The sequence below is a fragment of the Montipora capricornis genome, chromosome 5 (assembly GCF_036669925.1).
Source record: "Montipora capricornis isolate CH-2021 chromosome 5, ASM3666992v2, whole genome shotgun sequence".
Taxonomy (NCBI): Eukaryota; Metazoa; Cnidaria; class Anthozoa; order Scleractinia; family Acroporidae; genus Montipora; species Montipora capricornis.
Window position 1 is genome coordinate 18175336 of NC_090887.1, and position 19429 is coordinate 18194764.

Below are 19429 nucleotides of genomic sequence, written 5' to 3' on the forward strand. Positions count from 1 at the left end.
TCCATAATTTACCAGTGTCGCTGAATTCAACAGTTTTACCAGATTTTGTAGCTTTCGATACACAAGCAGATTGTAAGATAAATTTGAAATATACAGCACTTCGTGGAGCTTGCATTCCTTGATTTTGAAATCAGTAGTTGTTACCTCCAACGCTACATCTCCACGTCCAGTACATGTAGCGTCCACAGTGTATCCATCCCCCAGGACTACTTCCTGTGGCTTTTTCAGGCAACAAAGTTCAACAAACAGATTTTCATTGTTGTGTCAGCTTGCTCCAGGGTCCACTATTCAGCTATCCTGAGCATCAATTGAGCTTGCAGATAGCACTTGGTCTGCCACGAGACCCGTACTCTCACTCTCTGAACTACTGGTGTCTCTTTGTTTCATCTGCGCACTGTGTGCTTTGTGTTTCGTTTTTCGATCCTCCTTCTGGTTTGAGTCATTCCTTTCACTTGTCAGTTATCTACAATTTCATCTTATATGACCAAAACGACTACAGTGGTGACATTTCGGCCCTTTTCCTTTCCATCGGTGCTGACCAGTCATGGCCTTGGTCTCGCCTTCCATCCCTACAGCAACTTTATCCTTTAGGTTACTCTTTTAGTGCAACAGACGTTCTGTTATAATCTCCATCTTGGGAACTTCCACATTTGCTTCAAGTGCTGTAACTAACATACCAGGCCGACTTGCCAGGAGACGTATCACTCTATCCTCCTCCTTAACAGGGTTAACAGCTGCTGCTAGGGCATAAAAAATCTCGATCATGGCCTTTACATGTATTTGCAACGAGTATAGTTTATGACACAAGGCTAGCTTGTTGGCCCATGATTTCTTCCTAAGCTGATCAGTGGAGGGATCGTCTGGGTCTCCAATCAAATACAATAATGATGGATCAATTGACAACACTATGACTGAACTTTGAATATTTCGCAGCTCCTTCCTAAGCGGGGGCATTCTCCCAGAATCCGTCTCTCATCAGCGCCATTCTTCACGTAGGACAGTTTTTCCCATTCAGCGGAACTAGCGTGTAGTATCTCTTGCTATATTTCCAAAGCAATGGCAATAACTCTCAGAGGTCAGGTTACAGAGTTCAAAGCAGCGATGTGACGACGAAATTTCTCTTCTTCACGCTTGTTCGTCTGGGCCCATAACGTGTTAAAAATCTTGAAAGACTGCAAAACATAGCTGGCAATATTAACAGTTTAATTATGCTCAAAACACCGAGAAAGTAAAAATGGAAAGAATTGGTATTTTCGTGCAACTGCAGCTTATGAACTCGATCTCGGAATGTTCTAGAAGTGGTAAACATTACATCATGTTTCCTAAGATGGCACAATCTTTTCTAAAAACAAAGTTGTTTTTCCCCGCCAAAAAATATGTATTTCGGAACTGTCTTTGGAAAGTTTCAGAAACAAAAAAAAAAACACAGTCACTGAATGGTCTACAGTAATGTGCTAAGAGTGTAAGGTGCCAACACAACCAGGCATTTAGCTTTTAACTACAGTTAGTTTTTAAAGTATGTAAAGGAATGAAATGTGGCCTGACAAACGTTACTGCCACCTTTTGAGAGAACCAGCCCATCAAATATTTGGAACTTTCATGCTTTCTATACATTTTCCGTGTGAATATCTTGTTAGACTAATAGTCCTATCTGTATTCCAGTTTAAAGTTCGTTGTAAAGTGTACGCAACCGATCCTAGCGAGTTTAAACTACAAAAGCTACATTAGGAAATAAGGAAAAAAACAATAACATCAATTCGTCAGGCATGCACAATGTGTGAAATGATGGCAACATTTGTGTGTCTGTAAAATAAAAAGGAAGTGTTCATTGAAGGATGATGACAATCACGATGGTAATTCATGGTGATGTTACTGATAATAAGGAGGGTGTAAATGCTAAGGACGGAGCAATTGATTATCATGGTTGTCATCACTACCGAGAAAAAAGCTTAGGTGATAAAATCTCGAATGATGTTTGTAAAGATGCTGTTGTACACGATTCTGGTGTTGTTGTTGTTGTTGTAGCTAAAGGCAATGTAAATAATTGACTTTTGCTTTCAATTTTGAGGCTAGGAACTAAAAAATGATGAAAACGAGAGTTAGCTAATGTTAAGAAAGTTATTAGGAGGACAGTATGCTTGTCTCAAAGTCATTGTCCAAGGATCTTTACATATGCGATCATTGACAGTAATGTCGTTTTCAGGTTGTTAATAGTTTTAACGATTTTTGTGATTGCAGATACTTAGTCTAAAAATTAAAATGAAAGAAAGACAGTGGGCTCATAGTAGTTTTGAGAGTTAGCATGATTAAGGAAGATGTTGATTTCGTAATAAGTTGTTATTTCATAATAATGAAAAAATGTTGAAAAACTTGATGATGGTGTTGAAGTAATGGATTAGTTGGGATGATTTTCGTTATTTTGTGCTATAAAAGTTTGGATGAGTTCCCAGTTTGTATCGGCGCGGAAGATTCTATCACTTTGAACGAGGTTGAAAAGTGACGTTTGTTTCTCAGCTGACTGTGCTTTTACCAAACTTAACAAGAATTTCCTTTTTAGGACCAGCACTTCGTCGTCGTCATATCAGTCGATTTCACAAAGAAGCACGGGGATATATTTCTCTTCCAGCTCGACCGGCTCTACAGGAACTCGACACACCATTGGTTCTTCAAGTAGGGTACCGCCTACTTTAAAACCACCGCCACGGACATCAAGAGTGTCACCCAGCAGGTTATGAGCTAAACATGGGATTCAATAGTGTGTTAAGGGAGAAAGGGACTTTTTTGGATGAATAAAAGGGGGTGAAATGAAGACAGAATGGAGTAAGACTGATTACTTGGTTTGAATCATTAGCATCATTTCTGCACTGACCTTTATAAAATTAAAGAGAAGAACGGATGTGATATTCTTTTAAAATAAAATAACTCAAATGACTGCATGAAGGCAACACAACACAACACAACGTGCTAAAAGACTTTCGCTGAATTTCTATTTCTCAGAATTGTGGAAAAAGTTTGGGGCTTAAGAAATACTTGAAGTCTGCATTAATCCCTCTCTTGTTAAAATCACAAGCCATTTGATTGTTTCTATAAGTGGCAAATTGGTTGAGTGTGAATCTTCACCATTGCAAAATATATAAAAGATCTGTATGCAACAAATATGAGAATGTAATTAAGAAAAAAAAGACTCGGCGTTTTGACAGAACTTTTGTCATTATCAAGCTAAAAGTGAAGATAATTTTTTTTTGCATAGGTATAAATATAAAACAAAGAAGTAAAATTAGGTAAAGTATGAAAATGTAAAAAAGAGTTGTTAAAAAACATGCAAGAATAACATAATTAGAAATGATTAAAAAAGGTTTTGGACAAAATTGAGTGTGACTGTACATTGAGACTGGGTCTCGGTTCATTAATAAAAAACATTTCATAAATGAGACAGGCACACCTGTTCTTGCACTTTTTTAAAATGGTAAAATTCTGGGTAAGCTCATTGGGGACATAAGACTTTTTCGCACGGAAATGTTTTCCAATAGAGGAAGACGCATTCTTATGCTTCTCTACGTGTTGATGCAAATGCAGCCGCGTGTAACCAACGTAACCTGAATCACACAGGTCACATTTAATTGATTGATCTTTTAAATCATTTTTAATGATGTTATTCTTGCATGTTTTTTAACATCCCTTTTTTACATTTACTTTTTAGTTCAAATCGTTTTAAGAAACCTTTACTTATAGAAAAAACAAGAAAGATTTCTTAATAACCGTTCAAATAAAAAGTTTGATTTCAGGACAAGCTGTTGATCCCTCTTACAAGATATTGACGATAAAGAAGTAAAACAACAACAGAAAAATGAAGAGAGGATCCAACCTTCCCCAAAATTCTAGTTATGGTATGCCAGCCATCATGCTAAATTGCTAAAGAAAACTAATATTTGTATGGTTTGGTTTTCCTAGTTCAAAATACTCGTCCTCAAGCTGGTATAGCTCGAGTGTCTCCTCGAAAACAACATCCTCCACATCGGTCAGCACTAGTGTGTATAGCAGTACATCCTTCAGCACATCGATTTCCAGTGTTTCAACACCAACAACATCATCAGTCACAACAACTGTCTCAAGCAGTACATCTCCGAGCACGTCAACTTCCACGTCACCTACTACCAGTTTCAGTTTCATTTCGTCCACACCAACTACAACTAGTTACAGGAGTTCCAGTGTTTCTACTTTGATCACGACAAGCTCGTCCACCTCATTATCCAGTAGTGTGTCGAGCAGCACATCATCGAGCACGTCGAGTTTCAGTTTGTCCACACCAACTACAACTAGTTTCTCGACATTTTCTAGTACAAGCCTGAGTAGCTACTCCTCAAGTTACTCAAGTTCTAGCGTGTCTATTCCAAGCACGACAACCTCGTCCACCTTAGTAACAAGTAGTGTGTCAAGCAGTACATCGTCCAGCACGTCAAGTTTCAGTTTGTCGACGCCAACTACAACTAGTTTTTCCACGTTCTCCTCTACAAGTGCAAGTAGTTCCACCTCAAGTTACACGAGTACCAGTGTTTCTACTCCAACCACGACAACCTCGTCCACTTCAGCATCCAGTAGTGTGTCAAGCAGCACCTCGCCAAGCACGTCAAGTTTTAGCTTGTCCACACCAACTACAACTAGTTTTTCGACGTTCTCCACTACAAGTCTAAGTAGTTCCACTTCAAGTTACAGGAGCTCCAGTGTTTCTACTTCGACCACGACAAGTTCGTCCACCTCATTATCCAGTAGTGTGTCGAGTAGCACATCATCGAGCACGTCGAGTTTCAGTTTGTCCACACCAACTACAACTAGTTTCTCGACATTTTCTAGTACTAGTACAAGCCTGAGTAGCTACTCCTCAAGTTACTCAAGTTCTAGCGTGTCTACTCCAAGCACGACAACCTCGTCCACCTCAGTAACAAGTAGTGTGTCAAGCAGTACATCGTCCAGCACGTCAAGTTTCAGTTTGTCCACGCCAACTACAACTAGTTTTTCCACGTTCTCCTCTACAAGTCCAAGTAGTTCCACCTCAAGTTACACGAGTACCAGTGTTTCTACTCCAACCACGACAACGTTGTCCACTTCAGTATCCAGTAGTGTGTCAAGCAGCACCTCGCCAAGCACGTCAAGTTTCAGCTTGTCCACACCAACTACAACTAGTTTTTCGACGTTCTCCGCTACAAGTCTAAGTAGTTCCACTTCAAGTTACAGGAGCTCCAGTGTTTCTACTTCGACCACGACAAGCTCGTCCACCTCATTATCCAGTAGTGTGTCGAGCAGCACATCATCGAGCACGTCGAGTTTCAGTTTGTCCACACCAACTACAACTAGTTTCTCGACATTTTCTAGTACAAGCCTGAGTAGCTACTCCTCAAGTTACTCAAGTTCTAGCGTGTCTATTCCAACCACGACAACCTCGTCCACCTCAGTATCCAGTAGTGTGTCGAGCAGCACATCGCCGAGCACGTCAAGTTTCAGCTTGTCCACACCAACTACAACTAGTTTTTCGACGTTCTCCACTACAAGTCTAAGTAGTTCTACTTCAAGTTACTCAAGTTCTAGTGTGTCTACTCCAACCACGACAACCTCGTCCACCTCAGTATCCAGTAGTGTGTCGAGCAGCACATCGCCGAGCACGTCGAGTTTCAGCTTGTCCACACCAACTACAACTAGTTTTTCGACGTTCTCCACTACAAGTCTAAGTAGTTCTACTTCAAGTTACTCGAGCTCTAGTGTTTCTACTTCAACCACGACAAGCTCATCCAGCTCAGTATCCAGTAGTGTGTCGAGCAGCACATCCTCGAGCACGTCGAGTGTCAGTTTGTCCACACTAACTACAACTAGTCTTTCGACGTTCTCCACTACAAGTCTAAGTAGTTCCACTTCAAGTTACACGAGTTCCAGTGTTTCTACTCCAACCACGACAACCTCAGTTTCCAGTAGTGTCTTAAGCAGTACCACCTCTGTCAGGTACGCATATGTTTTATTTCTTTTAGTCGTAGTTTTTATCATTTTGGTATCCGTGGAAGTGTTTTAAGATGGGGCTTAAAATTGTAATGTGTGTAGAATTACCGTTTTGAATCGACTTGGAGGAACAAAGTAAAATTGTTTTCTAGGAATGTAGGTGTGCCATTTTGCTGAACGTCAGTGGTAAAATTACGTGATCTAGTAAATCAATAACCAGAACAACATTACTGCTACCTTTTGTAAGTGCCACCCACGAAAATATTTGAAACTTTAAGCCTTGCACTCTTTCTTAGTGTAGATATGTTGCTCCAAGAGTCATATTTTCACCCCAGTTAAGAGTTTACTGTAAAAAAGAAGTAGTTCTTCACAGCAGATCATAGGTGGCTTAAAGATGCAGTCCAATAACAACATTAGGAAATGAGGAAAACGAAATTTAGATGGATTGGTCAGGGATGCACAAGGTCTTAAAATGATGGCAAGATTTGTGTGAGTCTGTAAAAGTAAAAGAAAGTGTTCATTAAAAGATGATGAGAATGACGATGGTAATTCATGATCATGTTACTGATAATAAGGAGGGTGTAAATGCTAACGACAGGGCAAATGATTATCATGGTTTTCATCACTACCGAAAAAATGCTTAGGTGATGTAATTTGGAATGATGCTTGTAAAGATGCTGATGTGCACGATTCTGATGTTGTTGTAGCTAAAGGCAATGTAATTAATTGACTTTTGCTTTCAATTTTGAGGTTAGCCGCTGAAAATGATAAGAACGAGAGTTAGGTCATGTTAAGAAAGTTATTAGGAGGACAGTATGCTTGTCTCAAAGTCATTGTCCAAAGATCTTTAGATATGCGATCATTGACAGTGATGTCGTTTTCAGGTTGTTAATAGTTTTAACGATTTTTGTGATTGCACAGATACTTAGTCTAAAAATTAAAATGAAAGAAAGACAATGGGCTGATGGTAGTTTTGAGAATTATCATGATTAAAGAAGATGTTGATTTCGTAATAAGGTGTAGTTTCATAATAATGAAAAATATTGAAAAACTTGATGATGGTAGTGATGGTGGTCATGATGGCGTTGATGTAATGGATTGGTTGGGATGATTTTCATTATTTTGTGCTATAAAAGTTTGGATGAGTTCCCAGTTTGTATCAGCGAGGAAGATTCTATCAATTTGAACAAGGTTAAATAGTGTTGTTTTTTCTCAGCTGACTGTGCTTTTACCAAACTTAACAAGAATTTCCTTTTTAGGACCAGCACTTCGTCGTCGTCATATCAGTCGATTTCACAAAGAAGCACGGGGATATATTTCTCTTCCAGCTCGACCGGCTCTACAGGAACTCGACACACCATTGGTTCTTCAAGTAGGGTACCGCCTACTTTAAAACCACCGCCACGGACATCAAGAGTGTCACCCAGCAGGTTATGAGCTAAACATGGGATTCAATAGTGTGTTAAGGGAGAAAGGGACTTTTTTGGATGAATAAAAGGGGGTGAAATGAAGACAGAATGGAGTAAGACTGATTATTTGGTTTGAATCATAAGCTTCATTTCTGCACTGACCTTTATAAACTTTAAAGAGAAGAACGGATGTGATATTCATTTAAAATAAAATAATTCAAATGACTGCATGAAGGAAAATATAAAGCATCTTGTATCACAACACAACGTGCTAAAACATTTTCGCTGAGTTTCTATCTCTTAGAATTCTGGAAAGTTTGGGGCTTAAGAAATACTTAAAGTCTGCATTAATCCCTCTCTTGTTAAAATCACAAGCCATTTGATTGTTTCTATAAGTGGTAAATTGGTTGAGTGTGGAGAAGATATCTACTTAGTCCACTTACTAATCTTCACCATTGCAAAATATGTAAGTTATCTTTATGCAACAAATATGAGAATGAAATTAAGAAAAAAAGGGTAAAAACACTCGGCGTTTTGACCGAACTTTTGTCATTATCAAGCTAAAAGTGAAGATAAAAATTTTTGCATAGGTATAAATATAAAACAAAGAAGTAAAACTATGTAAAGTATGAAAATGTAAAAAAGAGTTGTTAAAAAACATGCAAGAATAACATAATTAGAAATGATTAAAAAGGTTTTGGACAAATTGAGTACATTGAGACTGGGTCTTGGCACACTTGTTCTTGCACTTTTTTAAAATGGTAAAATTCTCGGTAAGATCATTGGGCACATAAGACTTTTTCATACGGAAATGTTTTCCAATAGACGAAGACGCACACATTTAATTGATTGGTATTTTAAAATCATTAGTAATGATGTTATTCCTGCATGTTTTTGAACACCCCTCTTTTACATTTTCATACTTTACATACTTTTTGCTGTTAGTTTTTAGTTCAAATCGTTTTAAAGAAACCTTTACTTATAAGAAATCAAGAAAGATTTCTTAATTACTGTTCAAATAAAAAGTTTGATTTCAGGACAAGGTGTTGATCCCTCTTACAAGATATTGACGATAGAAAGTAAAACAACAAAAGAAAAATGAAGAGAGGATCAAACCTTCCCCAAAATTCTAGTTATGGTATGCCAACCATCATGCTAAATTGCTAAAGAAAACTAATGTTTGTATGGTTTGGTTTTCCTAGTTCAAAATACTCGTCCTCAAGCTTGTATAGCTCAAGTGTGTCCTCGAAAACAACATCTTCCACATCGGTCAGCACCAGTTACAGGAGCTCCAGTGTTCCTACTTCGACTACGAGAAGCTCGTCCACCTCAGTATCTAGTAGTGTGTCGAGCAGCACATCATCGAGCACGTCGAGTTTAAGTTTGTCCACACCAACAACAACTAGTTTCTCGACATTTTCTAGTACAAGCCTGAGTACCTACTCTTCAAGTTACTCAAGTTCTAGTGTGTCTACTCCAAGCACGACAACCTCGTCCACCTCAGTATCCAGTAGTGTGTCGAGCAGCACATCATCGAGCACATCGAGTTTAAGTTTGTCCACACCAACTACAACTAGTTTCTCGACGTTTTCTAGTACAAGCCTGAGTAGTTACTCTTCAAGTTACACAAGTTCCAGTGCGTCTACTCCAAGCACGACAACCTCGTCCACCTCAGTAACAAGTAGTGTGTCAAGCAGTACATCGTCCAGCACGTCAAGTTTCAGCTTGTCCACACCAACTACAACTAGTTTTTCCACGTTCTCCTCTACAAGTCCAAGTAGTTCAACCTCAAGTTACACGAGTACCAGTGTTTCTACTCCAACCACGACAACCTCGTCCACTTCAGTATCCAGTAGTGTGTCAAGCAGCACCTCGCCAAGCACGTCAAGTTTCAGCTTGTCCACACCAACTACAACTAGTTTTTCGACGTTCTCCACTACAAGTCTAAGTAGTTCCACTTCAAGTTACAGGAGCTCCAGTGTTTCTACTTCGACCACGACAAGCTCGTCCACCTCATTATCCAGTAGTGTGTCGAGCAGCACATCATCGAGCACGTCGAGTTTCAGTTTGTCCACACCAACTACAACTAGTTTCTCGACATTTTCTAGTACAAGCCTGAGTAGCTACTCCTCAAGTTACTCAAGTTCTAGCGTGTCTACTCCAAGCACGACAACCTCGTCCACCTCAGTAACAAGTAGTGTGTCAAGCAGTACATCGTCCAGCACGTCAAGTTTCAGTTTGTCCACGCCAACTACAACTAGTTTTTCCACGTTCTCCTCTACAAGTCCAAGTAGTTCCACCTCAAGTTACAAGTGTACAATTGTTTCTACTACAACCACGACTACGTTGTCCACTTCAGTATCCAGTAGTGTGTCAAGCAGCACATCGCCAAGCACGTCAAGTTTCAGCTTGTCCACACCAACTACAACTAGTTTTTCGACGTTCTCCACTACAAGTCTAAGTAGTTCCACTTCAAGTTACAGGAGCTCCAGTGTTTCTACTTCGACCACGACAAGCTCGTCCACCTCATTATCCAGTAGTGTGTCGAGCAGCACATCATCGAGCACGTCGAGTTTAATTTTGACCACACCAATTACAACTAGTTTCTCGACATTTTCTAGTACAAGCCTGAGTAGCTACTCCTCAAGTTACTCAAGTTCTAGCGTGTCTATTCCAACCACGACAACCTCGTCCACCTCACTATCCAGTAGTGTGTCGAGCAGCACATCATCGAGCACGTCGAGTTTCAGCTTGTCCACACCAACTACAACTAGTTTTTCGACGTTCTCCACTACAAGTCTAAGTAGTTCTACTTCAAGTTACTCGAGCTCTAGTGTTTCTACTTCGACCACGACAAGCTCATCCAGCTCAGTATCCAGTAGTGTGTCGAGCAGCACATCCTCGAGCACGTCGAGTGTCAGTTTGTCCACACTAACTACAACTAGTCTTTCGACGTTCTCCACTACAAGTCTAAGTAGTTCCACTTCAAGTTACACGAGTTCCAGTGTTTCTACTCCAACCACGACAATCTCAGTTTCCAGTAGTGTCTTAAGAAGTACCACCTCTGTCAGGTACGCATATGTTTTTATTTCTTTTAGTCGTAGTTTTTATCATTTTGGTATCCGTGGAAATGTTTTAAGATGGGGCTTAAAATTGTAATGTGTGTAGAATTACCGTTTTGAATCGACTTGGAGGGACAAAATAAAATTGTTTTCTAGGAATGTAGGTGTGCCATTTTGCTTAACGTCAGTGGTAAAATTACGTGATCTAGTAAATCAATAACCAGAACAACATTACTGCTACCTTTTGTAAGTGCCACCCACGAAAATATTTGAAACTTTAAGCCTTGCACTCTTTCTTAGTGTAGATATGTTGCTCCAAGAGTCATATTTTCACCCCAGTTAAGAGTTTACTGTAAAAAAGAAGTAGTTCTTCACAGCAGATCATAGGTGGCTTAAAGATGCAGTCCAATAACAACATTAGGAAATAAGGAAAACGAAATTTAGATGGATTGGTCAGGGATGCACAAGGTCTTAAAATGATGGCAAGATTTGTGTGAGTCTGTAAAAGTAAAAGAAAGTGTTCATTAAAAGATGATGAGAATGACGATGGTAATTCATGATCATGTTACTGATAATAAGGAGGGTGTAAATGCTAACGACAGGGCAAATGATTATCATGGTTTTCATCACTACCGAAAAAATGCTTAGGTGATGTAATTTGGAATGATGCTTGTAAAGATGCTGATGTGCACGATTCTGATGTTGTTGTAGCTAAAGGCAATGTAAATAATTGACTTTTGCTTTCAATTTTGAGGTTAGCCACTGAAAATGATAAGAACGAGAGTTAGGTCATGTTAAGAAAGTTATTAGGAGGACAGTATGCTTGTCTCAAAGTCATTGTCCAAAGATCTTTAGATATGCGATCATTGACAGTGATGTCGTTTTCAGGTTGTTAATAGTTTTAACGATTTTTGTGATTGCACAGATACTTAGTCTAAAAATTAAAATAAAAGAAAGACAATGGGCTAATGGCAGTTTTGAGAATTATCATGATTAAAGAAGATGTTGATTTCGAAATAAGGTGTAGTTTCATAATAATGAAAAATATTGAAAAACTTGATGGTGGTAGTGATGGTGGTCATGATGGCGTTGATGTAATGGATTGGTTGGGATGATTTTCATTATTTTGTGCTATAAAAGTTTGGATGAGTTCCCAGTTTGTATCAGCGAGGAAGATTCTATCACTTTGAACAAGGTTGAAAAGTGACGTTTGTTTCTCAGCTGACTGTGCTTTTACCAAACTTAACAAGAATTTCCTTTTTAGGACCAGCACTTCGTCGTCGTCATATCAGTCGATTTCACAAAGAAGCACGGGGATATATTTCTCTTCCAGCTCGACCGGCTCTACAGGAACTCGACACACCATTGGTTCTTCAAGTAGGGTACCGCCTACTTTAAAACCACCGCCACGGACATCAAGAGTGTCACCCAGCAGGTTATGAGCTAAACATGGGATTCAATAGTGTGTTAAGGGAGAAAGGGACTTTTTTGGATGAATAAAAGGGGGTGAAATGAAGACAGAATGGAGTAAGACTGATTATTTGGTTTGAATCGTTAGCATCATTTCTGCACTGACCTTTATAAACTTTAAAGAGAAGAACGGATGTGATATTCATTTAAAATAAAATAATTCAAATGACTGCATGAAGGAAAATATAAAGCATCTTGTATCACAACACAACGTGCTAAAACATTTTCGCTGAGTTTCTATCTCTTAGAATTCTGGAAAGTTTGGGGCTTAAGAAATACTTAAAGTCTGCATTAATCCCTCTCTTGTTAAAATCACAAGCCATTTGATTGTTTCTATAAGTGGTAAATTGGTTGAGTGTGGAGAAGATATCTACTTAGTCCACTTACTAATCTTCACCATTGCAAAATATGTAAGTTATCTTTATGCAACAAATATGAGAATGAAATTAAGAAAAAAAGGGTAAAAACACTCGGCGTTTTGACCGAACGTTTGTCATTATCAAGCTAAAAGTGAAGATAAAAATTTTTGCATAGGTATAAATATAAAACAAAGAAGTAAAACTATGTAAAGTATGAAAATGTAAAAAAGAGTTGTTAAAAAACATGCAAGAATAACATAATTAGAAATGATTAAAAAGGTTTTGGACAAATTGAGTACATTGAGACTGGGTCTTGGCACACTTGTTCTTGCACTTTTTTAAAATGGTAAAATTCTCGGTAAGATCATTGGGCACATAAGACTTTTTCATACGGAAATGTTTTCCAATAGACGAAGACGCACACATTTAATTGATTGGTATTTTAAAATCATTAGTAATGATGTTATTCCTGCATGTTTTTGAACACCCCTCTTTTACATTTTCATACTTTACATACTTTTTGCTGTTAGTTTTTAGTTCAAATCGTTTTAAAGAAACCTTTACTTATAAGAAATCAAGAAAGATTTCTTAACTACTGTTCAAATAAAAAGTTTGATTTCAGGACAAGGTGTTGATCCCTCTTACAAGATATTGACGATAGAAAGTAAAACAACAAAAGAAAAATGAAGAGAGGATCAAACCTTCCCCAAAATTCTAGTTATGGTATGCCAACCATCATGCTAAATTGCTAAAGAAAACTAATGTTTGTATGGTTTGGTTTTCCTAGTTCAAAATACTCGTCCTCAAGCTTGTATAGCTCAAGTGTGTCCTCGAAAACAACATCTTCCACATCGGTCAGCACCAGTTACAGGAGCTCCAGTGTTCCTACTTCGACTACGAGAAGCTCGTCCACCTCAGTATCTAGTAGTGTGTCGAGCAGCACATCATCGAGCACGTCGAGTTTAAGTTTGTCCACACCAACAACAACTAGTTTCTCGACATTTTCTAGTACAAGCCTGAGTACCTACTCTTCAAGTTACTCAAGTTCTAGTGTGTCTACTCCAAGCACGACAACCTCGTCCACCTCAGTATCCAGTAGTGTGTCGAGCAGCACATCATCGAGCACATCGAGTTTAAGTTTGTCCACACCAACTACAACTAGTTTCTCGACGTTTTCTAGTACAAGCCTGAGTAGTTACTCTTCAAGTTACACAAGTTCCAGTGCGTCTACTCCAAGCACGACAACCTCGTCCACCTCAGTAACAAGTAGTGTGTCAAGCAGTACATCGTCCAGCACGTCAAGTTTCAGCTTGTCCACACCAACTACAACTAGTTTTTCCACCTTTTCCTCTACAAGTCCAAGTAGTTCAACCTCAAGTTACACGAGTACCAGTGTTTCTACTCCAACCACGACAACCTCGTCCACTTCAGTATCCAGTAGTGTGTCAAGCAGCACCTCGCCAAGCACGTCAAGTTTCAGCTTGTCCACACCAACTACAACTAGTTTTTCGACGTTCTCCACTACAAGTCTAAGTAGTTCCACTTCAAGTTACAGGAGCTCCAGTGTTTCTACTTCGACCACGACAAGCTCGTCCACCTCATTATCCAGTAGTGTGTCGAGCAGCACATCATCGAGCACGTCGAGTTTCAGTTTGTCCACACCAACTACAACTAGTTTCTCGACATTTTCTAGTACAAGCCTGAGTACATACTCCTCAAGTTACTCAAGTTCTAGCGTGTCTACTCCAAGCACGACAACCTCGTCCACCTCAGTAACAAGTAGTGTGTCAAGCAGTACATCGTCCAGCACGTCAAGTTTCAGTTTGTCCACGCCAACTACAACTAGTTTTTCCACGTTCTCCTCTACAAGTCCAAGTAGTTCCACCTCAAGTTACACGAGTACCAGTGTTTCTACTCCAACCACGACAACGTTGTCCACTTCAGTATCCAGTAGTGTGTCAAGCAGCACATCGCCAAGCACGTCAAGTTTCAGCTTGTCCACACCAACTACAACTAGTTTTTCGACGTTCTCCACTACAAGTCTAAGTAGTTCCACTTCAAGTTACAGGAGCTCCAGTGTTTCTACTTCGACCACGACAAGCTCGTCCACCTCATTATCCAGTAGTGTGTCGAGCAGCACATCATCGAGCACGTCGAGTTTCAGTTTGTCCACACCAACTACAACTAGTTTTTCGACGTTTTCTAGCACAAGCCTGAGTAGCTACTCCTCAAGTTACTCAAGTTCTAGTGTGTCTACTCCAACCACGACAAGCTCGTCCACCTCAGTATCCAGTAGTGTGTCGAGCAGCACATCGCCGAGCACGTCAAGTTACAGCTTGTCCACACAAACTACAACTAGTGTTTCGACGTTCTCCACTACAAGTCTAAGTAGTTCTACTTCTAGTTACTCGAGCGCTATTGTTTCGACTGCAACCACTACAAGCTCATCCAGCTCAGTATCCAGTAGTGTGTCGAGCAGCACATCCTCGAGCACGTCGAGTGTCAGTTTGTCCACACTAACTACAACTAGTCTTTCGACGTTCTCCACTACAAGTCTAAGTAGTTCCACTTCAAGTTACACGAGTTCCAGTGTTTTTACTCCAACCACGACAATCTCAGTTTCCAGTAGTGTCTTAAGCAGTACCACCTCTGTCAGGTACGCATATGTTTTTATTTCTTTTAGTCGTAGTTTTTATCATTTTGGTATCCGTGGAAGTGTTTTAAGATTGGGCTTAAAATTGTAATGTGTGTAGAATTACCGTTTTGAATCGACTTGGAGGAACAAAGTAAAATTGTTTTCTAGGAATGTAGGTGTGCCATTTTGCTGAACGTCAGTGGTAAAATTACGTGATCTAGTAAATCAATAACCAGAACAACATTACTGCTACCTTTTGTAAGTGCCACCCACGAAAATATTTGAAACTTTAAGCCTTGCACTCTTTCTTAGTGTAGATATGTTGCTCCAAGAGTCATATTTTCACCCCAGTTAAGAGTTTACTGTAAAAAAGAAGTAGTTCTTCACAGCAGATCATAGGTGGCTTAAAGATGCAGTCCAATAACAACATTAGGAAATAAGGAAAACGAAATTTAGATGGATTGGTCAGTTATGCACAATTTCTTAAATGATGGCAAGATTTGTGTGAGTCTGTAAAAGTAAAAGAAAGTGTTCATTAAAAGATGATGAGAATGACGATGGTAATTCATGATCATGTTACTGATAATAAGGAGGGTGTAAATGCTAACGACAGGGCAAATGATTATCATGGTTTTCATCACTACCGAAAAAATGCTTAGGTGATGTAATTTGGAATGATGCTTGTAAAGATGCTGATGTGCACGATTCTGATGTTGTTGTAGCTAAAGGCAATGTAAATAATTGACTTTTGCTTTCAATTTTGAGGTTAGCCACTGAAAATGATAAGAACGAGAGTTAGGTCATGTTAAGAAAGTTATTAGGAGGACAGTATGCTTGTCTCAAAGTCATTGTCCAAAGATCTTTAGATATGCGATCATTGACAGTGATGTCGTTTTTAGGTTGTTAATAGTTTTAACGATTTTTGTGATTGCACAGATACTTAGTCTAAAAATTAAAATAAAAGAAAGACAAAAGGCTGATGGTAGTTTTGAGAATTATCATGATTAAAGAAGATGTTGATTTCATAATAAGGTGTAGTTTCATAATAATGAAAAATATTGAAAAACTTGATGATGGTAGTGATGGTGGTCATGATGGCGTTGATGTAATGGATTGGTTGGGATGATTTTCATTATTTTGTGCTATAAAAGTTTGGATGAGTTCCCAGTTTGTATCAGCGAGGAAGATTCTATCACTTTGAACAAGGTTGAAAAGTGACGTTTGTTTCTCAGCTGACTGTGCTTTTACCAAACTTAACAAGAATTTCCTTTTTAGGACCAGCACTTCGTCGTCGTCATATCAGTCGATTTCACAAAGAAGCACGGGGATATATTTCTCTTCCAGCTCGACCGGCTCTACAGGAACTCGACACACCATTGGTTCTTCAAGTAGGGTACCGCCTACTTTAAAACCACCGCCACGGACATCAAGAGTGTCACCCAGCAGGTTATGAGCTAAACATGGGATTCAATAGTGTGTTAAGGGAGAAAAGGACTTTTTTGGATGAATAAAAGGGGGTGAAATGAAGACAGAATGGAGTAAGACTGAATATTTGGTTTGAATCATTAGCATCATTTCTGCACTGACCTTTATAAACTTTAAAGAGAAGAACGGAGGTGATATTCAATTAAAATAAAATAATTCAAATGACTGCATGAAGGAAAATATAAAGCATCCTGTATCACAACACAACGTGCTAAAACATTTTCGCTGAGTTTCTATTTCTTAGAATTCTGGAAAGTTTGGGGCTTAAGAAATACTTAAAGTCTGCATTAATCCCTCTCTTGTTAAAATCACAAGCCATTTGATTGTTTCTATAAGTGGTAAATTGGTTGAGTGTGGAGAAGATATCTACTTAGTCCACTTACTAATCTTCACCATTGCAAAATATGTAAGTTATCTTTATGCAACAAATATGAGAATGAAATTAAGAAAAAAAGGGTAAAAACACTCGGCGTTTTGACCGAACTTTTGTCATTATCAAGCTAAAAGTGAAGATAAAAATTTTTGCATAGGTATAAATATAAAACAAAGAAGTAAAACTATGTAAAGTATGAAAATGTAAAAAAGAGTTGTTAAAAAACATGCAAGAATAACATAATTAGAAATGATTAAAAAGGTTTTGGACAAATTGAGTACATTGAGACTGGGTCTTGGCACACTTGTTCTTGCACTTTTTTAAAATGGTAAAATTCTCGGTAAGATCATTGGGCACATAAGACTTTTTCATACGGAAATGTTTTCCAATAGACGAAGACGCACACATTTAATTGATTGGTATTTTAAATCATTAGTAATGATGTTATTCCTGCATGTTTTTGAACACCCCTCTTTTACATTTTCATACTTTACATACTTTTTGCTGTTAGTTTTTAGTTCAAATCGTTTTAAAGAAACCTTTACTTATAAGAAATCAAGAAAGATTTCTTAATTACTGTTCAAATAAAAAGTTTGATTTCAGGACAAGGTGTTGATCCCTCTTACAAGATATTGACGATAGAAAGTAAAACAACAAAAGAAAAATGAAGAGAGGATCAAACCTTCCCCAAAATTCTAGTTATGGTATGCCAACCATCATGCTAAATTGCTAAAGAAAACTAATGTTTGTATGGTTTGGTTTTCCTAGTTCAAAATACTCGTCCTCAAGCTTGTATAGCTCAAGTGTGTCCTCGAAAACAACATCTTCCACATCGGTCAGCACCAGTTACAGGAGCTCCAGTGTTCCTACTTCGACTACGAGAAGCTCGTCCACCTCAGTATCTAGTAGTGTGTCGAGCAGCACATCATCGAGCACGTCGAGTTTAAGTTTGTCCACACCAACAACAACTAGTTTCTCGACATTTTCTAGTACAAGCCTGAGTACCTACTCTTCAAGTTACTCAAGTTCTAGGGTGTCTACTCCAAGCACGACAACCTCGTCCACCTCAGTATCCAGTAGTGTGTCGAGCAGCACATCATCGAGCACATCGAGTTTAAGTTTGTCCACACCAACTACAACTAGTTTCTCGACGTTTTCTAGTACAAGCCTGAGTAGTTACTCTTCAAGTTACACAAGTTCCAGTGCGTCTACTCCAAGCACGACAACCTCGTCCACCTCAGTAACAAGTAGTGTGTCAAGCAGTACATCGTCCAGCACGTCAAGTTTCAGCTTGTCCACACCAACTACAACTAGTTTTTCCACCTTCTCCTCTACAAGTCCAAGTAGTTCAACCTCAAGTTACACGAGTACCAGTGTTTCTACTCCAACCACGACAACCTCGTCCACTTCAGTATCCAGTAGTGTGTCAAGCAGCACCTCGCCAAGCACGTCAAGTTTCAGCTTGTCCACACCAACTACAACTAGTTTTTCGACGTTCTCCACTACAAGTGTAAGTAGTTCCACTTCAAGTACAGGAGCTCCAGTGTTTCTACTTCGACCACAACAAGCTCGTCTACCTCATTATCCAGTAGTGTGTCGAGTAGCACATCATCGAGCACGTCGAGTTTCAGTTTGTCCACACCAACTACAACTAGTTTCTCGACATTTTCTAGTACAAGCGTGAGTAGCTACTCCTCAAGTTACTCAAGTTCTAGCGTGTCTACTCCAAGCACGACAACCTCGTCCACCTCAGTAACAAGTAGTGTGTCAAGCAGTACATCGTCCAGCACGTCAAGTTTCAGTTTGTCCACGCCAACTACAACTAGTTTTTCCACGTTCTCCTCTACAAGTCCAAGTAGTTCCACCTCAAGTTACACGAGTACCAGTGTTTCTACTCCAACCACGACAACGTTGTCCACTTCAGTATCCAGTAGTGTGTCAAGCAGCACATCGCCAAGCACGTCAAGTTTCAGCTTGTCCACACCAACTACAACTAGTTTTTCGACGTTCTCCGCTACAAGTCTAAGTAGTTGCACCTCAAGTTACACGAGTACCAGTGTTTCTACTCCCACCACGACAACGTTGTCCACCTCATTATCCAGTAGTGTGTCGAGCAGCACATCATCGAGCACGTCGAGTTTCAGTTTGTCCACACCAACTACAACTAGTTTCTCGACATTTTCTAGTACAACCCTGAGTAGCTACTCCTCAAGTTACTCAAGTTCTAGTGTGTCTACTCCAACCACGACAACCTCGTCCACCTCAGTATCCAGTAGTGTGTCGAGCAGCACATCGCCGAGCACGTCAAGTTTCAGCTTGTCCACACCAACTACAACTAGTTTTTCGACGTTCTCCACTACAAGTCTAAGTAGTTCTACTTCAAGTTACTCAAGTTCTAGTGTGTCTACTCCAACCACGACAACCTCGTCCACCTCAGTATCCAGTAGTGTGTCGAGCAGCACATCGCCGAGCACGTCGAGTTTCAGCTTGTCCACACCAACTACAACTAGTTTTTCGACGTTCTCCACTACAAGTCTAAGTAGTTCTACTTCAAGTTACTCGAGCTCTAGTGTTTCTACTTCAACCACGACAAGCTCATCCACTCAGTATCCAGTAGTGTGTCGAGCAGCACATCCTCGAGCACGTCGAGT

At 39.4% G+C, this 19429-nt stretch overlaps 2 protein-coding genes across 2 annotated transcripts in view; both read left to right on the top strand.

Moving 5' to 3' along the window:
• The window catches only part of LOC138048466 (mucin-2-like), a 97281-nt gene that overhangs the window by 41643 nt on the left and 36209 nt on the right, over positions 1-19429 (top strand). The window lies entirely within an intron of this gene.
• On the top strand, positions 1851-18507 carry LOC138050094 (uncharacterized). Its single transcript, XM_068896569.1, has 10 exons — positions 1851-2031; positions 2558-2675; positions 3952-5991; positions 7245-7415; positions 8597-10465; positions 11721-11891; positions 13073-13753; positions 14015-14941; positions 16196-16366; positions 17547-18507. The coding sequence occupies exons 1-10, from the start codon at positions 1851-1853 to the stop codon at positions 18460-18462; spliced, it is 7245 nt and encodes a 2414-aa protein (XP_068752670.1). The 3' UTR covers positions 18463-18507.

What these genes read in the sequence shown, in the direction of transcription:
- LOC138050094 (XM_068896569.1), top strand. Translation starts at nt 1,851, where the DNA reads ATGGTAATTCATGGTGATGTTACTGATAATAAGGAGGGTGTAAATGCT. An exon ending in AGCAGTACCACCTCTGTCAG is followed by an intron (nt 5,992 to 7,244) that starts GTACGCATATGT and finishes TTTCCTTTTTAG; the next exon opens with GACCAGCACTTCGTCGTCGT. An exon ending in TCAAGAGTGTCACCCAGCAG is followed by an intron (nt 7,416 to 8,596) that starts GTTATGAGCTAA and finishes TGGTTTTCCTAG; the next exon opens with TTCAAAATACTCGTCCTCAA.